Source organism: Lemur catta, chromosome 21 (genome assembly GCF_020740605.2).
Source record: "Lemur catta isolate mLemCat1 chromosome 21, mLemCat1.pri, whole genome shotgun sequence".
NCBI classification, from domain to species: domain Eukaryota; kingdom Metazoa; phylum Chordata; class Mammalia; order Primates; family Lemuridae; genus Lemur; species Lemur catta.
The window spans coordinates 27,199,255-27,214,619 of NC_059148.1; the positions used below are offsets into that span (position 1 = coordinate 27,199,255).

The 15,365-nt window shown below is 38.5% G+C and overlaps 1 protein-coding gene across 12 annotated transcripts in view; it reads right to left on the minus strand.

Moving 5' to 3' along the window:
* CLIP1 (CAP-Gly domain containing linker protein 1) overlaps window positions 1-15,365 on the minus strand; it is a 99,280-nt gene that overhangs the window by 2,800 nt on the left and 81,115 nt on the right. For 6 of the 12 annotated variants that reach the window (XM_045534865.1, XM_045534870.1, XM_045534875.1 and 3 more), the window contains 5 exons: window positions 9,554-9,606; window positions 3,060-3,177; window positions 2,827-2,977; window positions 2,221-2,270; window positions 943-948 (listed from right to left, as the gene is read on the minus strand). In XM_045534865.1, the coding sequence (XP_045390821.1) occupies window positions 943-948; window positions 2,221-2,270; window positions 2,827-2,977; window positions 3,060-3,177; window positions 9,554-9,606 (378 nt within the window). The remainder of the gene's footprint in view (window positions 1-942; window positions 949-2,220; window positions 2,271-2,826; window positions 2,978-3,059; window positions 3,178-9,553; window positions 9,607-15,365) is intronic. The other 6 variants (XM_045534873.1, XM_045534869.1, XM_045534876.1 and 3 more) reach the window with 1 other exon arrangement.

Sequence of the window (15,365 nt, forward strand, 5' to 3'; positions counted from 1 at the left end):
ATGATAAGTAAATGTGTCTTCAGGGAAAATGGAGAGGCTAAAGTTCCCATTCAGCTAAGGAGAAACACTTTGGCACGCAGGGCAGGCAGTGTGCAGGTACCACATGTATGAGAGGCACCTGCCAAGGATCCTGGGCAGTGGGGATGATGACATGGGCATCAGGAGGGGACACTTTTGTCCTGAACATTTCCTTTCAAACCAAGGGCATTTTAATTTAAAAAGTTTCTTCCCTGTTCTACAAATGTTAACAAAAAGGTCTCATTTCTCTAGACTGAAAGATTCCACTTTACAATATTTAAAATACATGTACATCTACATTCATGTATATTTGGGCTTTTTCTCCTACAAGGGCTAGCTATGAAACAAAGTTGGCAATCATTACAGTCATTCTCTGCAGAATATCCCTTGCAGCATTGGCAAGGCCACCTTTGAAGGTAGACCTACTGAGTTTATTTTCACTACTCTTTTTTTTTTTTTTTTTTTTGGAGACAGTGTCTCGCTTTGTTGCCCGGGCTAGAGTGAGTGCCATGGCGTCACCCCAGCTCACAGCAACCTCAAACTCCCGAGCTTAAGTGATTCTACTGCCTCAGCCTCCCAAGTAGCTGGGACTACAGGCATGCGCCACCATGCCCGGCTAATTTTTGCTATATATATATTTTAGTTGGCCAGATAATTTCTTTCTATTTTTTTAGTAGAGACAGGGTCTCGCTCTTGCTCAGGCTGGTCTCGAACTCCTGACCTTGAGCGATCCACCCGCCTCGGCCTCCCAGAGTGCTAGGATTACAGGCGTGAGCCACCGCGCCTGGCCTACTCAATTTTTTTTTAAGTCATTATCCTGTTAAGAGTGAAGAAAAAGCCACAAAATGGATATTAAGTATTGTGGGGCAGCACACACACAAACACACACATGTGCACACGCAAATTAGGAAACATAAAACAAACCATTTGCTGATTGGAAGAAAGTGTTGTCAGCAGCAGATGAAACAAATGGAAGCAGAAAGGAAAGGGGGGAAAGAGAAAACATTGTTAATTATTAAGCCTGTTAGACTTACGAACTAAGTAGGCAGTGCTAATGCAGAGAAAGTTTGTATGACGTTGAACCCTTTCATGTCCTTTAAGGGAGACGTCAGGTAACTAAAACAATCTCAAACTCACCAAGTTTTTCTTTTACTTAAAAAATGAAGGATGGCTTTTGTAACTTTGAATTTTATTTATTTATTGGAGACAGGGTCTGTCTCTTGTCACCTGGGCTAGAGTGCAGTGTGGAGATCATAGTTTGCTGCAGCCTCAAACTCCCAGGTTCAAGCGATCCTCCCACCTCAGCCTCCTGAGTAGCTGGGACTACAGGTACACACCACCACCATGCCTGGCTAATTTTTCTATTTTTTGTAGAGATGGGGGTCTCGTTATGTTGCTCAGGCTGGTCTTGAACTCCTGGCCTCAAGCCATCCTCTCACCTCAGCCTCTCAAGGTGCTGATAGTACAGGCATGAGCTACCATGCCTGGCCTGAATTTTAAACAGGATAAATATATACAAAATATTAAAATTAAAGTATAGATGGCTGTTGTGTAAGTACAATTGTATTTCCCAATATAGAATAGTTTGTCTCCATATAATGCCATTTTTAGGACTTAAATTATTTTGTTAATTTTGGCTTTAGGAGACTGATTTTTCAAGAAACCAGCCTTTTTTAGGTAAAGATGAGCAAGGAACATTTGACAGAGCAATTCTACTTCTAGGAACTTACCTTGCAAAAATACTAATATGTAAAATGATAGCTGTCCAAGATAATTCATTATAGCATTGTTTATAATACACGTAAAGGATCAGAAACATCCCAAATGTCATGTCAACCAACAGGGAACTGACTAAATTATGGTACATCCATATAATGGAACACTACGCAGGTATTAAAAGGTAAGTGCAGAACACTTTATGTTGTATGCCATTATTTACATAAAAAAGGGAGCTGGCTGTGTTAGTATTGGCACATATACATATATATTTTTTAATCTCTGAAAAGACAAGACACTAATAAGAATAAGTACCTCTTTGGGGGTTTGGGAACTTAGCAAAAGAGAGGGTTTGGAAGACGACTTTTTACTATATATATTTTTAATTCTGTTTAATGTTTGGACCACAGGATGTTATTACCTATTCAAAACATGAAATGACTTTGAAAAACAGCAAGAAAGCAAAGAAATAGGTAGGAACATTACCTGACTCTCCTGGGCTCTTTCATCCTCTTCTGCCTGAGTATCAGTATTACCTTATATTTAAAAAAGAAAAAAAGTGGAGGGGGGATTAAAAAAAAAAATCACAATCTTTTTTCCTTGTTGTTGCAGTGAGAGGGCCAGTGTTAGAAATGCATTTTCATGTGGACTTCCCGACATGCCTCTTTGAGAGCACACAGATGAGCTCCTGGCCCCTAAGGGATCACACAGCCACCAGCCCTACCCTGCAGGTGTTCCCTCTCAGGCTGGCCAACTACTGGGTGAGAATGCCTGTCACCTCCATCTGAATTTAAAGATGCACTCCGTCATTCTCCACCAAAAGCACCACCTCCTTCTTCACTGCCCTGCACTCTCAGACCCCACGGTTATTGCCGCCCACCATCTTCTGCCTGTGAGAACATTCACTGAGCACAGGAAGGACCAGGAGCAGGGACACCACTAGCGTGGGCCCTGGGTTATAACAAGCCCTCATTTGATGAATTGGTCAAAGTCAGGGGCAGCCCAACAGCTGCCTTCAGAGAGCATCTCTACTGGAAATGGCTCCCTGGTAGGAGGCGTGCTGTATGAAGTGCCAGGTGGGCATCGTTTTACCTGAGGAGCTGCTGAGCTGCCTCTTGTTTTCTTTGAGTTGAAGCTCCAAGTTCTTTACCTTGAGCTCAAGCTTCACCTTATCAGACTCTAGAGACTGAACAACTGAATGCAAGGACTTGGCAGAGGCGTTTTCTCCCCTCAGCACTGTGACCTGAAACACAGTTGTTGAGCTCAGGCTCTGAGTTCGAACAAAAAGAAGCAGCATGAACGTTCACCCCTCGATGGTACTCTACCTCATTCCTCAGTTTTTCCAGCTCTGCATCCTTTTCTGTGAGTAAGGCACTAGTTATACTGATGGATTTCTGCAAGGAGGCTTTTTCTTCATCTGCGTCTTTTATGTACTTGGATTCTCTAAAAGACCAAAGAATTAAAAGTTCCAGAAATCAACCGAGAGAGTGGTCAGTGTACAACTGTACTAGAATAAACACGCAATTAACCTTAGTTAATGTGGGGGAAGAAAAGTATAACAGGGAAGTTTTATAGGGAGTTAAGGCTATTATGCTTGCAAAATTTTACTTGAAATTTTACTTACTGTGAGGGGAGAAAAAGTTTACCTATGCATAGACATGCCAGAATCTGCATGTGATTGTATCCATTTGAACTTAAAGAAACAAGTTAATAAATTTGGAAAATGCAGAATTAAAAAACTATTGTACTCCCCAAAAATTCTACCAAAATCTAACCCCCCCAGTTGAATTTGTTACTTCTTGAATAAATTATTACCAAGCAATAACAACAATTACATACATGCAAAGCAATTATACAGATGTCATGCAGAGCAGTTTTATGCTGGAAATATCAATTGGTTCTCACTAATTTCAGTAACTTTTTAACAAGTTCCAAGAATGTGTTTTTAAGATCTTGTGGGCCAAACAGTAGGAAAGATTACAACTACTATTCAAACTGAAGGATTACTACTTTGCAACCATAGAATCTGAAGAGAACATTAAATTGCTCATAGAAATTAATGGTAATTACATAAATGCTAGAACAAAAAATGTTAAAATGGCTTTTCAGGTGTAGAATGAAAGCATGGGGTTCTGGAAGGACAAAGTTCAAGCACTTGGCTTAATGTTCTCAGCTGACTCAGCTTTGGCTATCAGCAGAGGTGGGGGGTGAGGCCTTAAGAGTCCAGAAAGTGGGGAAAAAAGGGAGAGATGAAGGAGGAACAAAGAGGGGGGTAAGACACAATAAATACAAGCCAAAGGGGCAGGCTAGTATGTGTTTATACAGGTGCATAGATACTTAAATTTTTGTTGTAGAAAGTACATGCATTCAAAAGTGCCAAGATCATGGAAGACAAGGAAAGACTGAGGGACTGTCACAGATTGGAGGAGACGAAGGAGATATGACAGCTAACAGCAAGGCAGAATACTGGCTTGGATCCTGGAACACAAAAGGACGTTAGTGGGAAAACTGGTGAAATCTGAATGAAGTCTATTGTTTAGTTAATAGTGTTGTACAAATGTTCATTTCCTAGTTTTGATAAATGTACTACAGTTATGTAAGATGGTCACATTAGGGGAAGCTGGGTGAAGGGACTACAGGAACTAGCTGTACTATCTTTGCACCTCTTTTGTAAATCTATTTTAAAATAAAAAGTTTGAAAAATGGCATGCAGTATGAAACACAAGAGGAAAAAGACCTTGTATTACAGAAATACTTTAGGAAAAACAGAACTGGAGAAAAATTTCCTAGGCCAGCACTCGGGCCATACAGCAGAGCATCATCAGGGAATTGTTAACTTTAACGATAAGCCAAATTTCCCTGGTTCTATTTGAAGGAGCTGGGGAAATGCAGAGGATGCGGTGGTTCAGTCTGTTTTCAAACCAAATGGAGGAACAGGAAACTGAGGCCCAGGTTAGAAACGGCAGAATGTATGTCTGTTAGTGAGACCCAAGATATCCGGCACACAAATTATAGAATTCTCATGATTTATGGTAAATTGAAATTCTACACAAAGATGAAAATGTAAGTGTTGTATTTGTCTCATCGTGTGCTGACACTTACACTCCAGAATGATAAGTAGTAAGAAAAGAATCTGAGACTTACAGAAAGTTCTTGAATTAAAAACCCAAGCATTATATGCACACTGGAAAGGAGTGGACATCAGGCTGGTGAATTACTAAGTGAGTAATACCTTGCTAGGAAATAGCATCTTGCTTAGGTTAAAACAAAACAGCAATTTAAATAAAAGGAATGTACAGGTCCTTTTTGCCACCTGGAAAGTAAATGTCTCATGTCATCCAAAGATGCAATAAATCTTGGGATCTTTAAGTTTCTATTAAACTTATTTGGTAGTTTATTCTGTTATAAAAAAATTATTTCCAGAGCATCATTTGTTATAAATTCAACTCAAATTTGAAAAATGTAATTTTAAACATTCTTACTGAAAAATACCAGGATTTGAGGATTGTTGAGAACAGATGTAGATTTTCCTATAATCAGGACTCTAGTTGGCCAAGATCCCACAGATTCTTAGTGTTGGGGAGGAATAAACAAACCACCGGCTGGCAGAAGGAAAAAGTAACAGGTGCCTTTCTCTGGGGCCAACCAGCTCTCTGCTCATCATCATGGGCACACAACCACTCAGCCAGGCTGCTGTCTAAGAAGATGGCCAGCAGAATGCTTCTTACACCAGTTATCAAAAGCTGCACGGTTAAGAAAGAAATCTGACATGACTTATACGCCAAAATGACAGGAAAAGTAGACCCTGGTGGCCCATCTTTGCGATGCATCTTCACTGCTAGCTTCTCAGGCTTAGCCCTGATTCCACTGCACAAACCACCGTGAGGTGCTAAATTAAACCATTTATGCCGACATTACTGACATCTGAATCACAAATAATATGACTTTGAAGCCCTGTTGGCTAGAATAACTTGGTGTTACTAAGAATATCAAGAAGGGATACAGGGGCTAGAAATCTTTTCCTCTCCTCATCCCCCAAGGGAACATTTTGCCCAGATTCTTTTCTTACTACTTACATAAAAAATAAATTCCAGTAATGAAGAAAATACCTTAAAGTGTTACTGGGCAAGCTTTAAAAATGCAAGATAACAAGAACCAAATATTAGAAACATGAAGAGAAATGCAAATACATTAAGGAGACTAAATTTGCACTGAAGTTCTTTGCTGTATATAGATATAAAAAAGAAGTGTGTGTGTATGTGTATGTGTGTGTGTGTGTGTGTGTGTATATACTGCTGAAAATATTTTACAAAACAAAAGCAAGACACAGAGGGACAAAGGCAGCCAAAAAATATATACAACGATTTGGTTTACTAAAAATATATGAAATTTATTTATTATAACGTGGATAGACTTTCTTTAGTCTTACCATTAAAGACACACAGATATAGCAAAGGAAGCAAGAGTAGGAAAGGGAAAAGAGAGGGGTGAAATGAGCATTGGTAAGTAGCGCAAGCTCGGAGACAGTCAGACAGTTAGCAACCCACAGTGAGCTGAGTGAGCTGACGTAGCAGGCACCTCTTCAGAACTTGCAGACGCTAATCGCTAATCATCAAACCAGTTTTCATTCCGGACAGAAACCCTGCATTTACACTAACAGCATGAATCCAGACTCCAAAAAGTCCATGCCTAAGGCTGTGGAGGTTCCTTCTTTCACATTAAAAAGCCTGGCGAAGAGAGGGAAGCTCAGCCAGTTCTCAGATCTGCACTGGGCTTGAGTGGTACAGAGGAACCACCTATCCGGTTCTGGCAACTAGAGCAATTCAGGGTTGACCCTACTTTACCTATTGGACATCTTGGAACCTGTTTTGAAAGAGGTTTGCCCAACTTGAGAGTTTTTCAAAGAAATGATTATATTTTTAAGCTTAGAGAAAAACTTTCACTACATATCGTTTGCAACCCAGTGTTTAAAGATACAAAAAAAAAAAAAAACCAGCAGCAAATATGGGAGGATTCTACTCATTTCTTGCTGGTAACTACTTTCATCCTACAGTCAGGAGTAAGTTCTGCACTTCAATATCATGACCATTTGAATAAAGTGATTATATCTTAACTGTGTAATTATCACTTCCAAAGTAAACTGTTGACTGAGCTCTCAGTTATTGTATGACCAACTACATTTCAAATATTTTATGATTTAAATGTTTGCAAGGCTTTTAAATTAAGAGTATATCAAGTTCTTTTTAGTATTCTATGCTCAATAAGTTTATTTAACCATTATACATATAGGCCTACATATGACTCCTTTACCAAACTGACTTTCAGAAGGCAATTAAGGGTCCAAATTATTAGCTAAAATACGTTTACATTCAGGTTTCTAAAATAGAAATAACCTTCCATGAGGGCTAATTAACAAAGTCCTAAATATTAAAATCAGGTTTTTAAAATTTCCACTCCCAGAAAAAATTGTCATCTTTATCTACATTTCCTGATCAAAATTAAGATAAACTTTCAAGAGACATTCTCCTCCTAAAGATCCAGGACTAAAATGGGAACAGGGATAGTGAAGTAAGGAGAGAGAATTTCAGTCCCCAAATTTGTTCCATCTTTTTAAGCCATGAAAAAAGTCACACGCCTAACCTTATTTTGAAAGGTATGTAATTTAAACTTACATGGTAAGTAATGACTGATGAAGCATAGCATCTTTTTTTTTAAAAAAAAAAAAGTAAAAAATAAATAAAAAGCTTTAAAGTATAGTGAGAAGAGAATCACCATAAAAACCTGAAGACCCGAGTCTTAAACCTGCATCTGTCATTTATTAGTCCCGAGTCCTTGGCCAAGCTGCCTAACTTTTTGAGCTTCACTTTCCTCATTTTATTTTATTCTTTAGAGACAGGTCTCGCTATGCTGCCCAGGAGGAAATGCAGTGGCTATTCACAGGCGTGATCACAGTGTCCTGTAGCCTTGAACTCCTGGGCTCAAGTGTTCCTCCCACCTCAGCTTCCCCAATAGCTGGGATTACAGGTGCGCACTACCGCACCCGGCTAGTTACATTGTTTTAAAATGCAAACCCCACCATAGATCTCACCAGGCTGTTTTGAGATTAGATAAATCGTGGTGAGTTATGAAGTGCTCCGTGAGTGTAAGGGGACTGTGTCGGCACACGTCCCAGCCCATTTTTCGGTGCTCCCTTGCCAGAATGCCACAGGAACAAGCCCTGTTTGTTTTTTCGCATATCCTTAATAACTGCTTAGACAAGGTTCTTAAGAAACAAAACCTTACTTATGTAAAGTTAAATACCCCAAGGCCCAGAGGAACAGAGCTGTGCCTGTACACAGGACTAGGTTAAGGCATGGCAGACTAGTCACCACGCTCGTGGGTCCTGGAGAACATCTGGCTGGGCCAAGGGTGTGGCAGTGGTGAAACACATGTGCATTCTGAAGTACAGACACCACCTTAGTGAAATTTGAAAGAATGAATCTAAGTATTTCTTAATTAAAAAAAAAAAAAGAAAGGAGGAAAGGCACCCCTGGACCGAGGCCTGATGTCCTTTAGAAGGTAGCGTATGGAATCCAAATATCTAAATCTAAATAAATGAAGCCCTCAGTATCTACCTAAACAAAGCCCTCAATTCCTAAGCAACTACCATCTGGTGGGGGGGGGGCACTGCCAGTGTCAAACACACACCTCAGTAGGCCAGTACGGGAACCCCCCTCTGCCTGACAAGTAGGAATAAAATACTGCACAGGAGCATAGAGGAATTACTGGTTATGCTATTCTTTTTCTTTTTTACTTTTTTTTAAGAGACAGAGTCTCACTCTGCTGCCCGGCTGGAGTGCAGAGGCGTAATCATAGCTCACTGTAACCTCCAACTCCTGGGCTCAAGTGATCCTCCCACCTCAGCCTCCTAAGTAGCTAAGACAACAGGCACGAGCCACCATTCCTGGCTATTCTTTAAAGTTTTTGTAGAGATGGGGTCTTGCTATGTTGCCCAGGCTGGTCTCAAACTCCTGATCTCAAGTGATATTCCCACCTCGGCCTTCCAAAGTGCTGGGATCATAAGGGAGAGCCACCATGTCTGACTAGGTTTTTTGGGGGGGGCGGGAGGGGTATCTAGTTTTATATTTAGTAAGCAAAAAAGCATACCACTGTTGTGATATGCATCTATTTAGTATTCTACAGCAACCCACTGGATAGGCTCTAATTCTTAGCAATAATACACATTAAGCCTGCTTGGCATGCAGTGTAAAACACAGTATCTCTAGACAAAACTGCAGAGAGACTGTCAAGATATATAAACATCAGGCTTCTAAACAATTATTTCTGTGGGCCATGTTCATCCTTACTTAAGAGTACCGAAAAAATGATACAAAGTTTCCATTTGAATATCATGGATGAATAATAAATAACAAAGCTATTTTTCAGAAAATAAATAGCAACACTTAAAATAAAGTTACCCATTATTAGTGAAAATTCAAAATTTTATATAATTTAAATCCATATCCAGACCAACTACTATATGCAAAATTATAGTATTTTTAGTTACTGAAACTAGGAGGTGACAGTAGGCTGATTTTAAAACACTTCCAAATAGATGCAACTGAACACGGCTTAAAAATAAAACTTTTTGCTTTGTGCCAGTGAAACCTCTGCAAAGGGAGTTCAATAATTTGTCAGTTGTGAGTACCGAACTATCACAATGCCATTTTCTGAATATAAGGCGGTCACTTGTTTTCTACTACAAGTTACCACCACATTATGTGCTGACATTTTCCTTATTAAACACACATACAACAATAAACACAGAAAGGACGCTTACCTTTTTTTCATTTCTAACAACTGATTATTGAGCACAGATCTTTCTTCTTCCAGCTGGGGAAGAAAAACACACAAAAAAGTTCAGTTCATATCGAGTCCACAGAGAGGCCTTCTTCTCAGTCCACACGCCACATCCCCAAGCTCCAGGGCGACTAAAGCAGCGGGCCCTCCTCCCAGGCAATGAAGAAGAGCAAGTGGTCACCGTATCATAGGACGTACAGTCATTAATTTACAAATCACCTGTGATCTCAATGACTCCCCTTTCCTCAGAGACCTGAGAGTTTGAAATAAATAACAACACCTTGAACGGTACACAGAACATCTTAAGCATTCAGTAAGTGTATGTTAAGTGAGTTTAAGTGAAAGCTTCACTGTTAACATTCTGGTTCCTTTACTTAAACCACAGAGGTCAAGTGTCACTAACTTGCAGAGGACTAGGAACAGGTCATTTACTTTCTATGGGCCTCATTTTACTCACCCATTAATTCAACACACATTTATTGTGTGGCTACCATATTCCAAGCATTTGTTTGTCACCTACAAAATGAGGAGGATATTACAAAAGAAATTTCCAATGTCCCTTTAGTTCTAAAATCCTATTATTCTACGCAGGATAAGAAACAAAAGATTCAGGTAGTTAATCTTGTGAAGGAAGATGCATCTCTACCTCTAATCTGCACCACACACAGTTGAGCCAAATACCACTTTTTTCCTAGAGAGAGAGTCTCGATCTCTTGCCTGGGCTGGAGTGCAGTGGCGTGATTACAGGTTGCTGTAACCTTGAACTCCTGGGCTCAAGTGATCCTCCCAAGTGGCTGGAACTACAGGTGTGTGCCACTATGCCTGGCTAATTTTTAAAAAGTTATTGTTGAGACGGGGTCTCACTATGTTGTCCAGGCTGATCTCAAACTCCCAGGCTCAAGCAATCCTCCCACCTCAGCCTCCTAAAGTGCTGTGATTATAGGTGTGACCCACTGCACCCTTCTCCAAATACCAATTTCAAGTCACACCATTAATAAAAGAGTGAAAAAGCTCTTATGTTTTTTTTTTAAATCAAAAGATAATACCAAAGATTACATAATGGCTTCCAATGGCCCAGAATTTAAGCTACTCACTCACTATTGGTTATAGTCACTAATAATTATGTATCAGTTGTGTATATGCTTTGCTATAAGATCTTCATATTTTTAAAATTCTTAAATATGCATAAACGTGTGTTTTGAACATAAATATACATTTATCATGAAATCTATAGAGGGCAATGTACAGTTTTTTTCACTGCAGACTACGTGCTGTCCTAGTCCATTAAGATATATGCTTTTGCTGCATGACTAATTCACAGAAATGTTTAGAAATTTTTAGAGTGAAAGGAAGCAGGAAGAGTGGGAGGCAAACTTGAAAAAATGAAACGAGAAGGAGAACATCTGGAGAGTGGGATGTGGAGATGAGAGGGGCTTTCATTTTGGTCTTTGTGCCCTTTATACAATTTATTTTTTTAAACAAGAAATCTGTTTACTTTCATAATTTCAAAATTAAAACAAAAAATAATCAACAAACTCAAGACTGGAACATGTTTACAATGAATATATAAATGGATAAAGAACATGGCAGGTAATTCACAACAGAAAAAACACAAATTATTAAATCAACATTTGAAAAATCATTTAACCCCTGCAAAAAGCAGTATGCAAAGGTTCCTCCCCCATTCTAGGAGGATCCAGTGTGCCTGAACTTCCAAGGAATAGAGGTTTAGTGCTTATTATACTGATCTTTATAGAAAACAATGTTTTTCCTTCTTCTGGTCCAAGATTGTTATCCAATTCAGGATAATAAGTGGCATCTAGCCAGTCATATTTCTTTAATTAGTTCCTCATTCTTCCCTTGTCTTTTGTCACCTTGACAGTTTTGAAGAATATAAGCCAGTTATTTTGTGGAATATCTGTCAGTTTGGTTTGTCTAATGTTTCCATGTGATTAGGGTCAGTCAGATCATGCAGTTTTTGGCAGGAACACCACAGAAGCAATCCTGTGTCCTTCTCAGCACATGTTTTCAGGAGGTGCAGTGTTGATTTTTGATGAGGTTAACTTTGCTCACTTGGTTAAGGAAGTATCTTCCATGTTTCTCCACTGGAAAGGCACTGTTTTTTTTTCTTTGTAATTAATATGTATTTTGTATACGTATATATCATATAATTTGAAACTATGTAAATATCATGTTCTCCAACAAACTGTCACCTACTTGTTTTAGCACAAATTAATGATTCTTGCCTGAATAAATTATTGCTATCATGGTTACCAAGTGGTGATTTTATAATTGTATCATTCCACATATTAATTAATTGGCATCTTACCATAGGAAGGGCTTCCACTTTCCATCCATTTATTTATATCTGTTCAGACTCATGATTTCCTACGTTATTAAATAAGTTATAATCCATTACTATTATTTTTTCTGGTGCTCAAATTATCTCAGATTTGGCTAGTGGGAACTCCTTCAAGACGGTTCTGTTGTGCTTTTGACTAAACCCTGTTATTCTTTGAGCACTTCCTTGCTTTTTGGTATATAAAATATTCCAGGTTCATCTTACACTCTTTCTGTCTCAGCCCTACCATTAGCCATTTCTCCAAGGCCCCCTGGTTCCTTTTAGTGGAGAAGAGTATTTAGAAAACAAGCTCTAGGTACTAGGTGTGTTCATTGGCACTGGGTATTATTGCTTTTAAGCCTTGTCAGTGGACTTGACCAAAACTTCTGCTCTTCAAGATGTTGTTAAGAAAGTGTAAAGACAAGACAGGAAGAAAACATTTGCAAAACACAACCTGATAAAGAATTTGTATCCAGAATCTATTATTAAAACCTCTCACAATTAAATAATATGCAAACAACCAAATTAAAGAATGGGCAAAAGACCTGAACAGTTTCCTGAAAAAGAGACAGACGGCCAATAAGCACAGGAAAAGATGCTCAACGTCATTAGTCATCAGGAAAATGCAAATTTTGGAGTGCCAACTGGAAATGCCCAAGGCCTACATCCCAATGGTTCCCTAGTTGACAAGTGGATAAAATGCATAGTATTAAAAAGATAAGAAAACTAAGTGCTAAAAAATCTTGTGGAATAACTAGAAATCTCATAAATTGCTGGTGGAAATATAAAATAGTAGTGACTTTGGAAAACCAACAATTTCTTATGAAGCTAAACATATACTTACCATACCAGCAAATTCCATGCCTAGACAGTTATCCAAGATAAATGAAAACATATACCCTGGCCTGTTCATGAATTTTCAAAGTAACTTTACTCATAATGGCTCAAAACTGGAACCCAATGTCCAAATGGATAAACAAATTGTTATATAACCCAAATGAACTACCATTCAGCAATAAAAAGAAACTACTGATAAATATAACATCATGGATGGATCTCCAAAACATTGTGCTAAGTAAAAGAAGCTAAATACATAAGACTACATGATGTTTTAAATTTCCCAAATTTCTTTATGTACAATTTCTAACTTCATTCTATTAATGTCAGAGAACATACTTTGAAGATTTCAATTCTTTTTACTTTACTGAAAATTGTTTCCCGGCCTAACATATGGCCAGTCCTGGAGAATGCTCCACGTGTACCTGAGAAGCGCACGCATTCTGCTGCTGCCTGATCGGTCTGGTCAGTTTCTAGTGTCAAGTCTTCTGTTTCCTTCTTCATCTTCTGTATAGTTGTTCTATTCATTACTGAAATGAGGTATTGAAGTCTCCAACTATGATTGCTGAACTGTCTTTTTATCCTTTTAATTCTGTCTATTTTTGCTTCATGTATTTTGGGGCTCTCTTATTAAGTGCATATGTGTTGATAATTGTTATATCGTCTTGATGGATTGACCTTTTCATCATTATAGAATGTCTTTCTCCATCTATAGTAACAATTTTTGCCTTAAAATCTATTTTGTCTGATACTATTATAGCTTCTCCAGCTTATTTTTGGTTACTGTGTGCACGGTGTATCTTTTTCTATCCTTTTACTCTCAACCTGTTTGTGTCTACGAATCTATATTGTCTCTCTTGTAGGTAGCATATATAGAGATCATATTTTTAAAAAATCCATTCTGCCGATCTCTGCCTTTTAATCAAAGTATTTAATCCATTTACATTTATTGTGATGACAAGTAAAGTTACATACTGTTTTGATTCCATTTGTGTGACCTATTAGGAAAGACAAAACTACAAGGCCACAAAAGAGATAAGGAGTTTTCAGGAATTGAGAGGGGATTAAAATACAAAAGGGAGAGAACCTTTCAAGGTAAAAGAAATCTTGATTGTCGGGTCAGGTATATGATTGCACATATTTGTTAAAACTCACCAAATCTATGAAAAATTAATTGAATTTTACGTAAATTGGGCCTCAAAAAGACGACTTGGAGGGGGGGAAAAGTTTGAGTAATTTGTGCAATATAACTCTTGTAAAAAGCAAAAACAATGTGTGCATATATGCATTTGTATACGCTGGTATACACATGAAGAAGAGTAAGGAACAATACACAAAACCATGTATAATGTTGCCTCAATGAAATGGCAATGGGAGGAGTAATAACTTTCAAATAATCTATATTTTTGTATATTTGTTTCACATTACAAACATGTGATATTTCTAATTTAAAGATAACATTACAATTTAACAGAAATAAACTATTCGTATTATTTTAGAAATATGAAAATATTCATAGATGAAGTGACAGGATATCTAGGACTTGCTTCAAAATATTCAGAGTAAACAGGGTAGACGGCTGAAATAAGAGTGGCCAAGAGTTAACTGCTAGTGGAGTTTTGTACATGGGGATTCATTGCACTGCTCACTTTTATTCTGTATGTACGCTTGAAATCTTTCATAATAAAAGGTTAAAAAAGAGAACATGGATAAATAAAAAGGGGGGAAAAAGGGAGGAAAATATTTAAGAGAATAATATTACAGTAAAAGTGCACAAATAATCATAGTTTGGGGAACACTGAGCCAGAAAAATGTCAAAGAGCTCATCTATCCACAAAACTATTTTGTAAGCAGACATGGTGGGTGCTTTGCTTTTAATCTGTCATTCAAGCTAAGAAAAATACTAGCTCGGGTGAAATGAAGGACATGTGGAAGTTCCAAGTTATTACAGACACAATTCCTGCTGTTGTAGGTACAGTAAAATCACTTGAATAAAAATCTCCAGAGAGCAGAAGCACTCTTCTGTTCTACTGCTATCTCTTCTATCTTTTGAACACCGATAGGCATATAATAGGTGCTCAATAACTATGCGGTGAGCGAACGAATGTGTCAGATAGTAAGCTGGTGCTTTCAATGGGTATGAGTTAGTAGTGGCACTTAGAAGCCAGGGTTCTCTCTCTGCTGAACTAGTCTAATCAAGCTAATGCTAAGCCAATTCTTTTCTCACCAATTTCCCCAGTGAGCTGGTTCTCATTTGGGCTATTTCAGTCTCGTCTCTAACTAAGCAAGTGTTCTGAGGTCCAAAATAGCAGCTCTACCTTGACAGCACAAAACACATTCTCTGTGTCTGAGAATTTCTAGTCTCACCTCCCACACACAGATAGACAGACTTCTGCTCTTGGAAGTAGAGAAGGTAATGGGGAAAAAAGGAAGAGGAGGATTCAGTAATTTTCTGTGGCAAAGCTTTTTCAGATAAGAAAAGGCGAGTGGGGTGGACACAGCGACGTGCTGCTCACAACTCCCTTTCAAGGCGAGCCATGCAGCCCAGCTTCCGGGAGTGTTGTCAACAGACAGCGCAGCTGGGAGCCCCTTCAGGGATCACCACCGCTGCACA